The 11857-nt window shown below is 46.5% G+C and overlaps 1 protein-coding gene across 1 annotated transcript in view; it reads right to left on the bottom strand.

The window, feature by feature from the left end:
• Positions 1-801: 801 nt before the first annotated feature.
• The window catches only part of LOC143962513 (uncharacterized), a 38739-nt gene continuing 27683 nt past the window's right edge, over positions 802-11857 (bottom strand). The window contains exon 2 of the mRNA XM_077471788.1: positions 802-4473. Within this exon, the coding sequence (XP_077327914.1) occupies positions 2895-4473 (1579 nt within the window). The 3' untranslated portion in view covers positions 802-2894. The remainder of the gene's footprint in view (positions 4474-11857) is intronic.

Raw genomic sequence — 11857 nt, 5'->3', positions numbered from 1 at the left:
CATAGTTGCACTATGTGAGGACCCGATATGTATAACAGATAAACGGACTATTTATATATATATATATATATATATATTTTTTTTTTTTTTTTTTTTATATCTATATATTTTAATCTTTATACTATTGAGCTCTACTTCCCACTCATATAGTTCTGTCACAACACCAGTGATTGCAATTTGTTCACCAGCACCTTGCACTTTATAATTTGCATTTGCATACTGCATGCTGTTACAATTGATTTATGGTTTATGAATTTATGATTTTTTATGACACTTATGGTCTTTAAGGATATAATAATTGTTTGTTGACACTTATTGACACACACACATTTATTCAAATTCATTTCATTTTATTATCCAGCACGCTGGAAATTTCTTGCTAATTGTGTACCTAAGTTTCAAATTTCAAAATTTTTAAATTTTAAAGGGTATAGCGCCAAGCCTATTTCTCTCCCCCCTACTTTATCTTTGTTCCCACCCTCATTGGGTTGGAATTAAAATAGGGGCCACTCTTACCCGAACCACAATCCATAGCGCGACCTAAACCCCCTTGCTTTTATCAAACTTTTGCTCAGCCTGAACCGTTCACCTAACACTACTATTAATAAAATAATGTTTCGATTTTTATATTCTCCACCCGCTAACCCACCCCCACACACACACACACCCACACCATACACAACCCACACCATACACAACCCTCACCATACACACTGATCTATCAGCACAGATACCTTCACCCCCACTCACTGACACCCCGACACCCCCCACACTGATCAGCACCACAGAAATCACACAGCATTCATCAATAAATTTAAATTGTATTATTTATGTGTTCTATCACCAACACTTCACATGTACAATAGAGAAAAACTTTATATTCATATTAACATCTCCTTTCCTAATTCTACTTCCATCATCAGTCCAGGACACATCTAGTGATTATAAGATACACCATCACAATGATACATTATATTAGGATCCACTATAAAAGCGATCCAATAGAATTCTATGCCCTTGTACACACGGTCGGAGAATCTGTCGGAATGTGTCCTATCGGACCGTGTTGTTGGATAATCTGACTGTGTGTGGTATGCATCGGACTGATTCCGTCAGAATATCCGTCGGACCCAATTTTCCAACATGTTGGAAATATTTCCCGACCAACTGGGCCGATCGGACATACTCCATCATGTGTAGAGAATTTTGATCGGACCAAGTGCCACGCATGCTCAGATCAAATTCCTACATCAAAGCTATTGGCTACTAGCCTGAATGTAGTCCCATGGTAACGAAATTACGTCATCACGTTCTGAAAGATCGGAATTTTTCGCCAACTTAGTCCGACCGTGTGTATGCAACAGTTTCGGACAAGACCCGACGGAAAAAATCCAACGGGCAAAATCCGACGGATTTGTTTGTGGAAATCTCAGACCGTGTGTACAGGGGCTATTGGTGATCCATTGTATGGTGACATATTATATTAGGATCCACTATAAAAGGGATATCATAGAATTCTAATGGTGATCCATTCTATCAGGACGCATTATATTAGGATCCATTATAAAAGTGATCCCATAGAATTCTATCAGTGATCCATTCTATGGGGACACATTATATTAGGATCCATTATAAAAGTGATCCCATTGAATTCTATTGGTGATCCATTCTATGGGGACACATTATAGTGGAGAAACATTCCAGTTCTAGTAATCATACTTTATTATTGTTATATCATTATATTAGTGATGAATCCCATTTTTCTTTCACTAGTAAATCTCTGGATCATTTCTTCATATGTTTTTAACAAGAAATTGTGCTCTAAGTTCAGGCTCATCAAACTTTAAATCCTGGAATAAGGATCCACAGTCAGAAGAGACTTTAAGCTGTAACACAGAGACTACATGTCCAGTGCTCCTATGTAGTCTTCGCTCCAGTGGGATGGATAAGGGTGGAATATATCATTCAGCAAAATGAGAATCGGCTGCACCTCATGTGGGCTACAAGTAAAGTTTATTGGAATATGACAATATCCAAAATGACACCAGCAGTGGTCAAGGTAGACGCGTTTCACACAACATGTGCCTAATAAATTATCATGGTAATGAGTAAGAACATTTCTGTTGTGTGAAAAGTATCTACATTGACCACTGCTGGTGTCTTCTGGTGTCCTTTTGCATATTTTCATATTCCAATAAACCTTACTTGGAGCCCACGTGAGGTGCAGCCATTTCTTATTTTGACAATTTACCATGTAGGCAAGCCAGGGGGCTAGCACTGTGTGTGTCCCAGTGGGCTTTTCATTTGGACTATATCAATCAGCAGCCTTGGTGAAAGTCAATGTGGGATATATCACAGGACACAGATATATAAAAATCTGACTGGGGTTCTAACCCTCCCCCACTCCATCAACAATTAAGAACAAGGTTTTGGCTGGAAATGTAATCTTTATTTAGTATAGACTGTATGGAATAGGAAGAAGGAAAGAGAGGAGAGGTGATCACATACAAACCCATGACAGTGACTGCATTGCAACCTCTGTGTCCTCCTATGGCTGCCACCCAGTGTGGTTGCACATGGGGAAGGGGCAAGAGGAGGGAGATTGCTTATGTCACGCACATGATCATTTTCCGGGCAAGAACTACAGACAAAGTAATATGGCAGATTGTCCTAGCATACAGTAGATAGATAGAGGCCGCACCTATCCTCAATAATAAATAGGAACATGCCCAGCAGTTGGGCAGATATTGTATCCATTCACAGTGATTAGTAATAGAGGGAGAAACTCACTTATATTTATTTATAGTAGAAAAGCCTGCAGGACACCAACTGAAGCCCCACTCACTGCTTTAATCCCATTGGCTGAATATTCCACCAAATCACATCACTCCTTCTTACATATTCCGATTCCCCCCACATATCTTTATAGAACCTCCCACTACCCATATCCCAGCATGGAGGGGCTCAGTGAAGGTGGTGGTGAAGGTGTGGAGATGTCCGATCGGGTCACACAGATCATAAAAGGAGATCCGTCCGACCTCATAATCCAGATATATCCTGACTCTGTTACTGGAGATATTGGTGGGCAAAGGGATTTGTTTATTGTCAGGTACTACCCCATATTGATTTCCAGACCTGACCAAACCCCAGGACTTGTTGTTATTTCCAATCCCTGACTTCCATCCTCTCCTGCCTATACTGGAGTAACACATCCCGACTACCCATCCATCTGATCCCCCGACATCCACTTCCCAGTAATGTCTCCCTGAGGAGAAACTCCGACTGCTCAACACCTGATAACAATCCTGAAATCTCTCTGGTGTTTCTGGACGATTCTGTTTTCTATCTGACCAGGATACAGTTTTCCTGTCATCTGATATATGGAGATTATTATGAGCTGTATTTACATCCAGTAATATGTCTGCAGCTCCCTGTATATAGGAGGATACATTTACCTCTGTTATTATATCAAATAATGTGTGTAATGTGTGTGATATCCCATCCACATCCAGACCCCCATCATGGAGGAGCTCCTCATGTCTCTCTCTGTCCTCATTATCTCCATCCTCAGTATCACACAAGTCACCTGTGTCTGATTCCTGTAAGACAGTCAGTGGATCCGTCACGTTACACAGCTTCTCAATGTGACGCAACTTCCTGGACAGCTCCTCCTTCTTTATTTCCAGATCCCGGATGGAGATGGAGATCCGCTCTGCCCTCCCAGAGATTTCCCTCAGGACTCTCTTCTCCAGGTCTTCCAGACGTCTCCTGAGATCTCTAAACAGGACAGTGACTCTCTCTGTGTCACCAGCTGCTTTTTCTTCTACTTTCCTCCTGTGTTCCTGCAGACTCTGGACTCTTTCCTCCGTCTCCTCTCTCTTTGTCAGAAGTTTCTGCAGAACATTCCTCAGTGTCTTCTTCTTCTTCTCAAAAGCCTCATCCAGTGACTGCATCTCATGTCCTTTATGTCCTCCAATCATACAACAAGACATACAGATACAGGTCTCATCCTCAGTGCAGTAATACTCCAGGATCTTCTTATGGACGGAGCATTTCCTGCTCTCCATGGACAAGGTGGGGTCACATAAGACGTGTTCTGGGGACTTTTTGTGGACTCTTAAGTGTTTATCACACAGAGAAACCTCACAGAGCAGACAGGATCTAACAGCAGGTACAGGAGAGTCCACACAGTAAGTACAGGAGACTACGGACTCCTCCTGACCTGGCCGAGCAGACAGGAAATTCTCCACTATGTTACGTAGTTTCATGTTCCTCTGCAGTGCAGGCCAATCCTGAAACTTCTCTCTGCATTCAGGACAGGAATATCGTCCAAACCCCCCCTGTGTATCAATCACACGACCAATACAGACCTGGCAGAAGTTGTGTCCACATTTCAGCATTACAGGATCTGTATAAATGTTCAGACAGAGGGAACATTCCAACTCAGCTCTCAGATTAGCAGACGCCATCGTTCACTGAGGAGAAAAATGACAGTGAAGGTCTCTGGCACTGGGGAAGAATGGAGTTGGGTTGGTCACATTCTTCTAGACAGGGTGAGGCTGGGCCATGTCAATAATATTTGATCAGAGTACAGAGGAGGGAGGTTTTTCTTGCAGTAATAAACATAATCATATCTCCCAACATTAGAAGAGAGATAAAGATTAGTATAGAGAAGAAATGCGGCACACTAAGTGAAAGGTGGACGTGGCTACATCGTGCTGAAAAGGGGTGTAGTCCGAGTCTCCTCACACTATACATGGCACACATATACTGCAAATCTGGTACCCCCAAAATATAGAGTGCAATCCTGTGCTACCTGATAGTATATGCTCCTTACACTACAAATGTGAATGGCTGCAAACAAATAACTGTGTTCCCACATGTAGCACTCTCTACCATAGGTAGGTGCTAGAGGTGTAGTGTTTGTAGGTTCTGCCAGTGCAGGTAAATTTAGGCAGGCCTATGCTACGAGCTAGGCCTGTTTGTTTTTGATCTGGGGGCAGGGAGTGGTTAGTGTAGCAGTGGGTGTGACTGACATGTATGTAGCGCTAACCCTCGGAGGAGCCGCTTCATGTATGTTTGGTTCTGTACTCTGCCTCTCAACCACGAATGAAAGGTCCCAACCCCTCTGGCACACCTACTTGATAATATTAGTGTGGAACCCAGCAATAGAGAGAAAACACAGTAATGATAAACCATGAAGTATTTACCGAGGCCCTGGGTTCTGTCACATCACCAGCCATGGTAGTAAATAGAGACTCACATAAAATATCAATGAACCACTCAGATATGTTTACTATGGTAAAAAATAACACAAGGAAATGGTATGATTAAACAATGAATGAACACAGGTTAGGATTGACAGAAGTATTATTAAGTGCAATTATATCATACACTTGTACGTGGTAGCAACCTGAAGGGGGTATATGGGAACAGGTGCACAGGGAGATAGGTCTTCAATACTTTTAACACATGTATTGAATATCTTCCCCATAGTTGCCAACATTGTAAAAAATGTATAGGGACACATTTTTGGCTGTAGGCGGAGTCTTGTTATAATTAGGGGGCATGGCATGCATTTGTAAGCGTGGCATAGATAAAAAGGAAAAATATGGCGTGCGCAGAGCAAAAATGTACAGTGTGCCTCCCCTGGTAGAGGAGTATGACAGCCAGCACCATGTCTAGAGTATTAGAGGGCTAGGAATGCTACAGCAAGGGAGAAGGTGGGTCCAGGCATGTAGCCGAAATATGTGAAAGTTTGTGATGAGGAAAGTGACATCATTGCACACATGCACAGAAGCGGCGCCATGTGTTCAGTGGAGAGGGGAGAGGCCGATCCATACAGCTAACTCCAGCTTCAGAATTGTGAAGAGAGAAGCTGCTTCACTGGCTGCACGGATCGAGCCCCCTCCCCTCTCCACTGAACGCAAGGGAAACGATCTATGCCTCATTCATTTTTATAAATGTCAGGTAGTCAACACTGTCGTGAGCAAGGCGAGTGCGCTTATCGGTCACGATACCCCCTGCTGCGCTGAACGTCCTTTCGGACAGGACACTGGACGAGGGGCAAGCCAACAGTTCCATTGCAAATTGCGCAAGCTCTGGCCAGAGGTCAAGCCTGCCCACCCAGTAGTCCAGGGGTTCATCACTCCTCAGAGCGTCCACATCGGCCGTTAACCCGATGTAGTCGGACACCTGTTGGTCTAGGCGTTCCCTGATGCTGGATCCGGATGAGACCAGTCGATGGGTCGGCTGAAAGAATGACCTCATATCAGAAGTCACCAACACATCTTCAAACCGCCCTCTTCTTGCAGGCGCTGTTGGATTGGTACCCGCAACTCTTTCTCTGGGAGTGGGAATTCCTCCTCTTCCAGCACACGCGAAAGCAGAATGCAGCATTTCTCGAAGCAAGGCCTGGAATTCTGACAGCCCTCTGTGACGGTGGAAACATTTCCGCCATTTTGTGTTTGTACCGGTGGTCTAAGTACGTTGCCACCCAGTACTGGTCCTTGACCTTTATGCTTTTTATACGGGGGTCCCTGTTAAAACACTGGAGCATGAAGGCCCCCATTTGCACTAAACTGGAATCGGCGTGGTGGCCTGGCTCCTGCTCATCATCCAGGATAATGTCGTCCTCCTCGTTCTCTTCTCCCCATCCACGCACAACAACAGGGATCCCAGAAAGGTTTAAAGCATGCTCTTCTTGCTCCTCCTCATCCGCCCCAGCACCATCCTCCTCTGACCCCCTCTTCAGACTCCTGTTGTTGACTTGTCTCAGATAGAGTAGCCCCCCCTGGGAATTCCTCCAGCATTGCAACTTCCTCATCTTCCTGCTCCTCCCCGGCTTGATCAATGACACGATGCAATGCACGCTCCATAAAGAAGGCATAAGGTACCATGTCACTGATGGCGCCATGGCTGCGACTGACCAGTTTGGTGATCTCATCAAATGGCCGCGGAAGTCTTCATGCGTCGCACATGAGCAGCCACTGGCGCGGTGAAAAAAACCAAGCTCCCAGAACCTGTTCTGCCGCAGAGTTCGTACAGGTAGTCGTTAACTGCACGTTTCTGCTGGAGCAGCCTATCAAGCATATAGAAGGTTGAGTTCTATCGCGTCGGGCAATCACAAATAAGACATCTGACCAGCAGATTGTGTTGCCGCTGAATGTCAGCAAGGCGAGCCATGGCTGTGTAAGATCTTCTGAAATGGGCCGAGATTTTCCTTGCCTGCCGCAAGATGTCCTGGACCCCAGGGTATTGGACAACGAATCGCTGCATGACCAAGTTTAAGACGTGCGCCATGCATGGCACATGTGTAATTTTGCCCTGTTTCAATGCGCTAAACAGATTGGCACCGTTGTCACACACCACTTTACCAACTGTCAAATTGAGCGGTGTTAGCCACTGATCTGCCTGTGAACGCAAAGCTGAAAGGAGTGCAGGACCAGTGTGGCTCTTGGCTTCCAGGCACAACAGACGCAGCACAGCATGGCAACGTCTCACCTGGCATGTCGAATAGGTTCTGGGGAGCTTGCGCGGCGCAGCGGAAGAGACGCTAGCAGCGGAAAAGGAGGAGTCAGCCGAGGAGGAGAGGGAGGAGGATGGAGTAGGAGGAGGAGAAGAAGAGGCAGGCCTGCATGTAATCCGTGACGGTAAAACCAAATTTACACGGGTGACACGGGTTATATTATGCTTGACGGCCGTCAGAAGGTTCACCCAGTGGGCAGTAAAAGTTATATACCTTCCCTGCCCGTGTTTGCTAGACCACGTGTCTGTGGTCAGATGTATCTTGGCACCGACACTGTGTGCCAGAGATGCATTTACTTGCCGCTGAACATGGCCATATAGCTCTGGGATGCCCTTCTGTGAGAAATACTTCCTTCCGGGGACCTTCCATTGTGGTGTTCCAATGGCCACAAATTTTCGAAAGGCCTCCTAGTCCACCAGTTTATATGGCAGTAGTTGGCGGGCTATCAGTTCTGACAAGCCAGCGGTCCATCATTGAGCAAGAGGGTTATCTAGCATCATCATTTTTTTACGCTCGAACATTTGACCCACGGAAGCCTGCCTTTTTGCAGAAAAACGTGAGGACGGCATGATGGAAGGTGGAGTGGAGGACAATTGTGAGGAGAGAGGAGAAGTAGAAGACGAAGCTGGACGGTGAGAGCCTGGAGTGTGGCTTTGTGGGATCCGTTGCTCCCACTGGGCTCGGTGATGGCAGCTCATGTGCCTTCTTAAGGCGGTCGTCCCTAGGTGAGTGTTGGGCTTATGTGTTGACTGCAAAGATTGCAGATAGCAACACTATTGTCAGCAGCGGACACGTTAAAAAAAGCCCACACTGCGGAGCCATGTGCCGGCGTCCTGGGAGCGCCAGATGTGACCGTACATGGTTAATGCCTCGCTCCTGATACATTAGCAGTCTGCTTTGTCCCTCCTGGGCAATCTAAGTTCCGCCTGCTTCACCTCCCTATCTGCTGGTCCAAATCTCCCTCTGAACTCCCCTCCTCCTCTTCCTCTCTTTTGGGCAACCACGTGACATCACTAGACACGTCATCATCTACGTCACCTTCCCCACAGCTATAATTAGAGATCTCGGAGCAGGCAGCAACAGCGGGGACCAACCTCCTTGGGCTGATCTGGGTACTGTCGTCAGACTGATGAGTGGCGGTTGTTGCTACCTCCTCTTCCTGATCCAATGCCAAGAATGGCTGCGCATCGGAAATATCTTGTGATGGATCAGAAAATAATTCCTGTGACTCAAGCGGAAGGTATGTGGTGGTGGTGGTGTTGGTGGTAGTGTCTTTGGGGGTGCACACAGCAGAGAGTGAAGAGGGTGCAGATTGAGAGGATGAGGAGGGTGCAGAAGAGTAAGGCTGAGTGAGCCACTCAACCAAGTCTGGTGCATCCTTTGACGTAATCGCATGCACCTTCTGTAATTTGCCACTTTGGCTCAAGTCTGTTGCTCCTGCCCTTCCCCACCACCCTTGCGGAAGGGCCTGCCTCTTCCTCTGCCTGTAATTTTTTTAATGACCCTGTGACAAAAGTCTCTAGAAAAGTGCAGTATGTATGTGGAAGAAGGTATATAACACCCTGCTTCAATCTGTTGTTTTTGGGGGCCACTGGTCTATCACACCAGTTATAATACTTTTTTTTAAATTGCGTTTGTCACTCTTTGTAGTATTGCTGCAGAACCGCTCAGCAGTCACAATGCTGCACAGTGGAAATGCACTATACTATGCTTTCTATATGTGCAAGTATTTTATACGTGTATTACACCTCTATATACTGCACACCAAATAGTACACTTATACCAGTCCTTAAAAGGACCTTTGTGGACCTAGTAGCTAGTGATTTGCAGACTGTCCCTCAGTCCCTACACTGATAAAAGACAGCTGCAGAATCGGTCAGCACTCAGCTCAGCAGTCAAGTATAATAGGCTTTCTATATTTGAAAGAAAGTATATTATACGTGTACAACCCTATATACTGTACACCTACACCAGTCCTTAAAAGGACCTTTGTGGACCTAGTAGCTAGTGATTTGCAGACTGTACCTCAGTCCCTACACTGATAAAAGACAGCTGCAGAATCGGTCAGCACTCAGCTCAGCAGTCAAGTATAATATGCTTTCTATATATGAAAGAAAGTATATTATACGTGTACAACCCTATATACTGTACACCTATACCAGTCCTTAAAAGGACCTTTGTGGATCTAATAGTAATAGCTAGTGATTAAACTGACTGTCCCTGCTCCACACAGTGTCCTGTCCCTACACTGACAAAAGACAGCTGCAGAATCGGTCAGCAGTGCACTCAGCAATCAGCAGCACAGCAGTCAGCAGCAGTGCACCAGAACCCTATATACTGTACACCTATACCAGTCCTTAAAAGGACTTTTGTGGACCTAATAGCTAGTGATTTGTGTCACTACAGTCTGTCCCTGCTCCACACAGCAACCTCTCCCTACACTGACAAAAGACAGAATGTAAAATGGCTGCCAGATCAGGTCTATTTATAAGTTAGGGGGAATGTCCAATTGCCCATGTGCTGAAATGTCTCAATTGGCTGTCCTGTACCCCATGATGGATGTGTCATCATGGGTCAAAGTTTTTTCACAATGTAAATGCATATGTCCGCCACGCAAACAGCGCCAGAAGTCCACCGGTTTGGCGAATCGCGAACACGCAAAATTTGCCACGAACCGACCATCAGGCGAACCGCAAGGCCATCCCTACTACTTGGAATGGCAGGTGCCCTCTCACCATTGTGGATCCCAGCAGGCTGGTAGACTCCCTCTCCTTCTGGTGCTTCTGTCAGTGAAGATGGCACCACTATGTGCTGCTACTCCTGATGGGCAGGAAAGCACATGGCTTTAAATGTTCTGAAGCGCAGGCCGATCCACATGCTCGATTAGCAGGGCCGTCCGCAAAGATCCCTCTGATGTGGGCAATCCGGCCCTCTGCTGTAGGCCGCAGTCTCTCACACCTGGTCACACACATAGACCTCCTGCTGGCAGTTGAATGGCATCCAGAGAGACCAAAAGCAGACCACGCCTGTCCTTTTATCTCTCTTCCCAGCAGGCTGTTTCGTGACTTGGCATTGTGGGTCCTGTAGTCCCAAACTGATTCAAACAACATGAGTCACTTCCTCATCCAAACTACATATACCACAATGCATGGCTGCTTGCTTCTTAAACAGAAGGAAAACATCCTGACAGAGTTCAGCAGTCACTAGAGGGAGTCAAACCCTTACTTAAGAAACAATAAACGACTCAAAATAATGTAACGCAGGGGTTTGCCAAAGTTTCCATACTGAACACTGTGTTGTACCTTAAGTAAGGGAATGGCTCTCTCTAGTGTCCTTGTTTATGTTAAAACTCAGTCAAGAGATATTTCCTTCAATGCTTGAGAGACAGCGCTGCAATGCTTTATGGACTGTGTAGTTTAATGAGGAGGAGACTCATATGTTTAAAGCGGAGGTCCACCCTAAAATGGACCTTCCGCTCATCGGATTCCTCCCCCCCTCCGGCGCCACAATTGGCACCTTTCAGGGGGGGAGGGGGGTGCAGTTACCTGGATAATCCAGGTAACTGCACCCACTTCCGGGCTAGCTCTCTGCGGAAAGGGGCGTACATTACGCCCCTTTCCGCAAGTGCCCGCCCCCTTCCGCAAGTGCCCCGCTGCCTGCTGGGAAACACACAGATCCCAGAGGCAGCGGGGACCGTCCTCATTGCGCAGCGCGGCTCGCGCATGCGCAATAGGGAACCGGGAAATGAAGCCGAAAGGCTCCATTTCCTGATTCCCATACCCAAGATGGCGGCGGCAGCACTCGAGTGTCGATCTAGAGATCGGCTTCGGGTGCCGACATCGCGGGCGCGCTGGACAGGTAAGTGTCACTATTTCAGCTATTTCACTAAGTCAGCAGCTGCAGTATTTGTAGCTGCTGACTTTAAAAAAAAAAAAAAACGCGGAGTCCCGGCAGACTTCCGCTTTAACTCAGTTTGGTAACTACCTACCCACGATGCCTAGCTCACTTACCCACAAGCCCAAGTCACAGAGCAGCCTGCTGGGTAAGGATATAAAAGGGACAGACGTGGCGTGTTTCTGCCCTCTTGCTGGGATGCCTTTCAAGACCTGCCTGCAGGGAGCTGTGGGTATGCGATTGGAAGACTGCAGCCTGTGTGGCGCGGAGCGGAATTGCGTGGCCTCCAAGGAATTCTGGAACACTGTGTGTTGGATCAGTGTGTGGACGAATCGGAGGGCTCAAGATAACCCGAAAGTCTCTTGCATTGCAGTCACCAACCATCAGATGGAGGATCCGGTGTGACGGTGCCAGCTTGGAGCAGGACTGAGATAT

Source organism: Lithobates pipiens, unplaced genomic scaffold (genome assembly GCF_037356315.1).
Source record: "Lithobates pipiens isolate NorthernLeopardFrog02 unplaced genomic scaffold, aLitPip1_a1.2 Scaffold_8, whole genome shotgun sequence".
Classification (NCBI taxonomy): Eukaryota; Metazoa; Chordata; class Amphibia; order Anura; family Ranidae; genus Lithobates; species Lithobates pipiens.
Note: the sequence above shows the minus strand (reverse complement) of the source record. Positions and strands in the feature narration are given on the sequence as shown.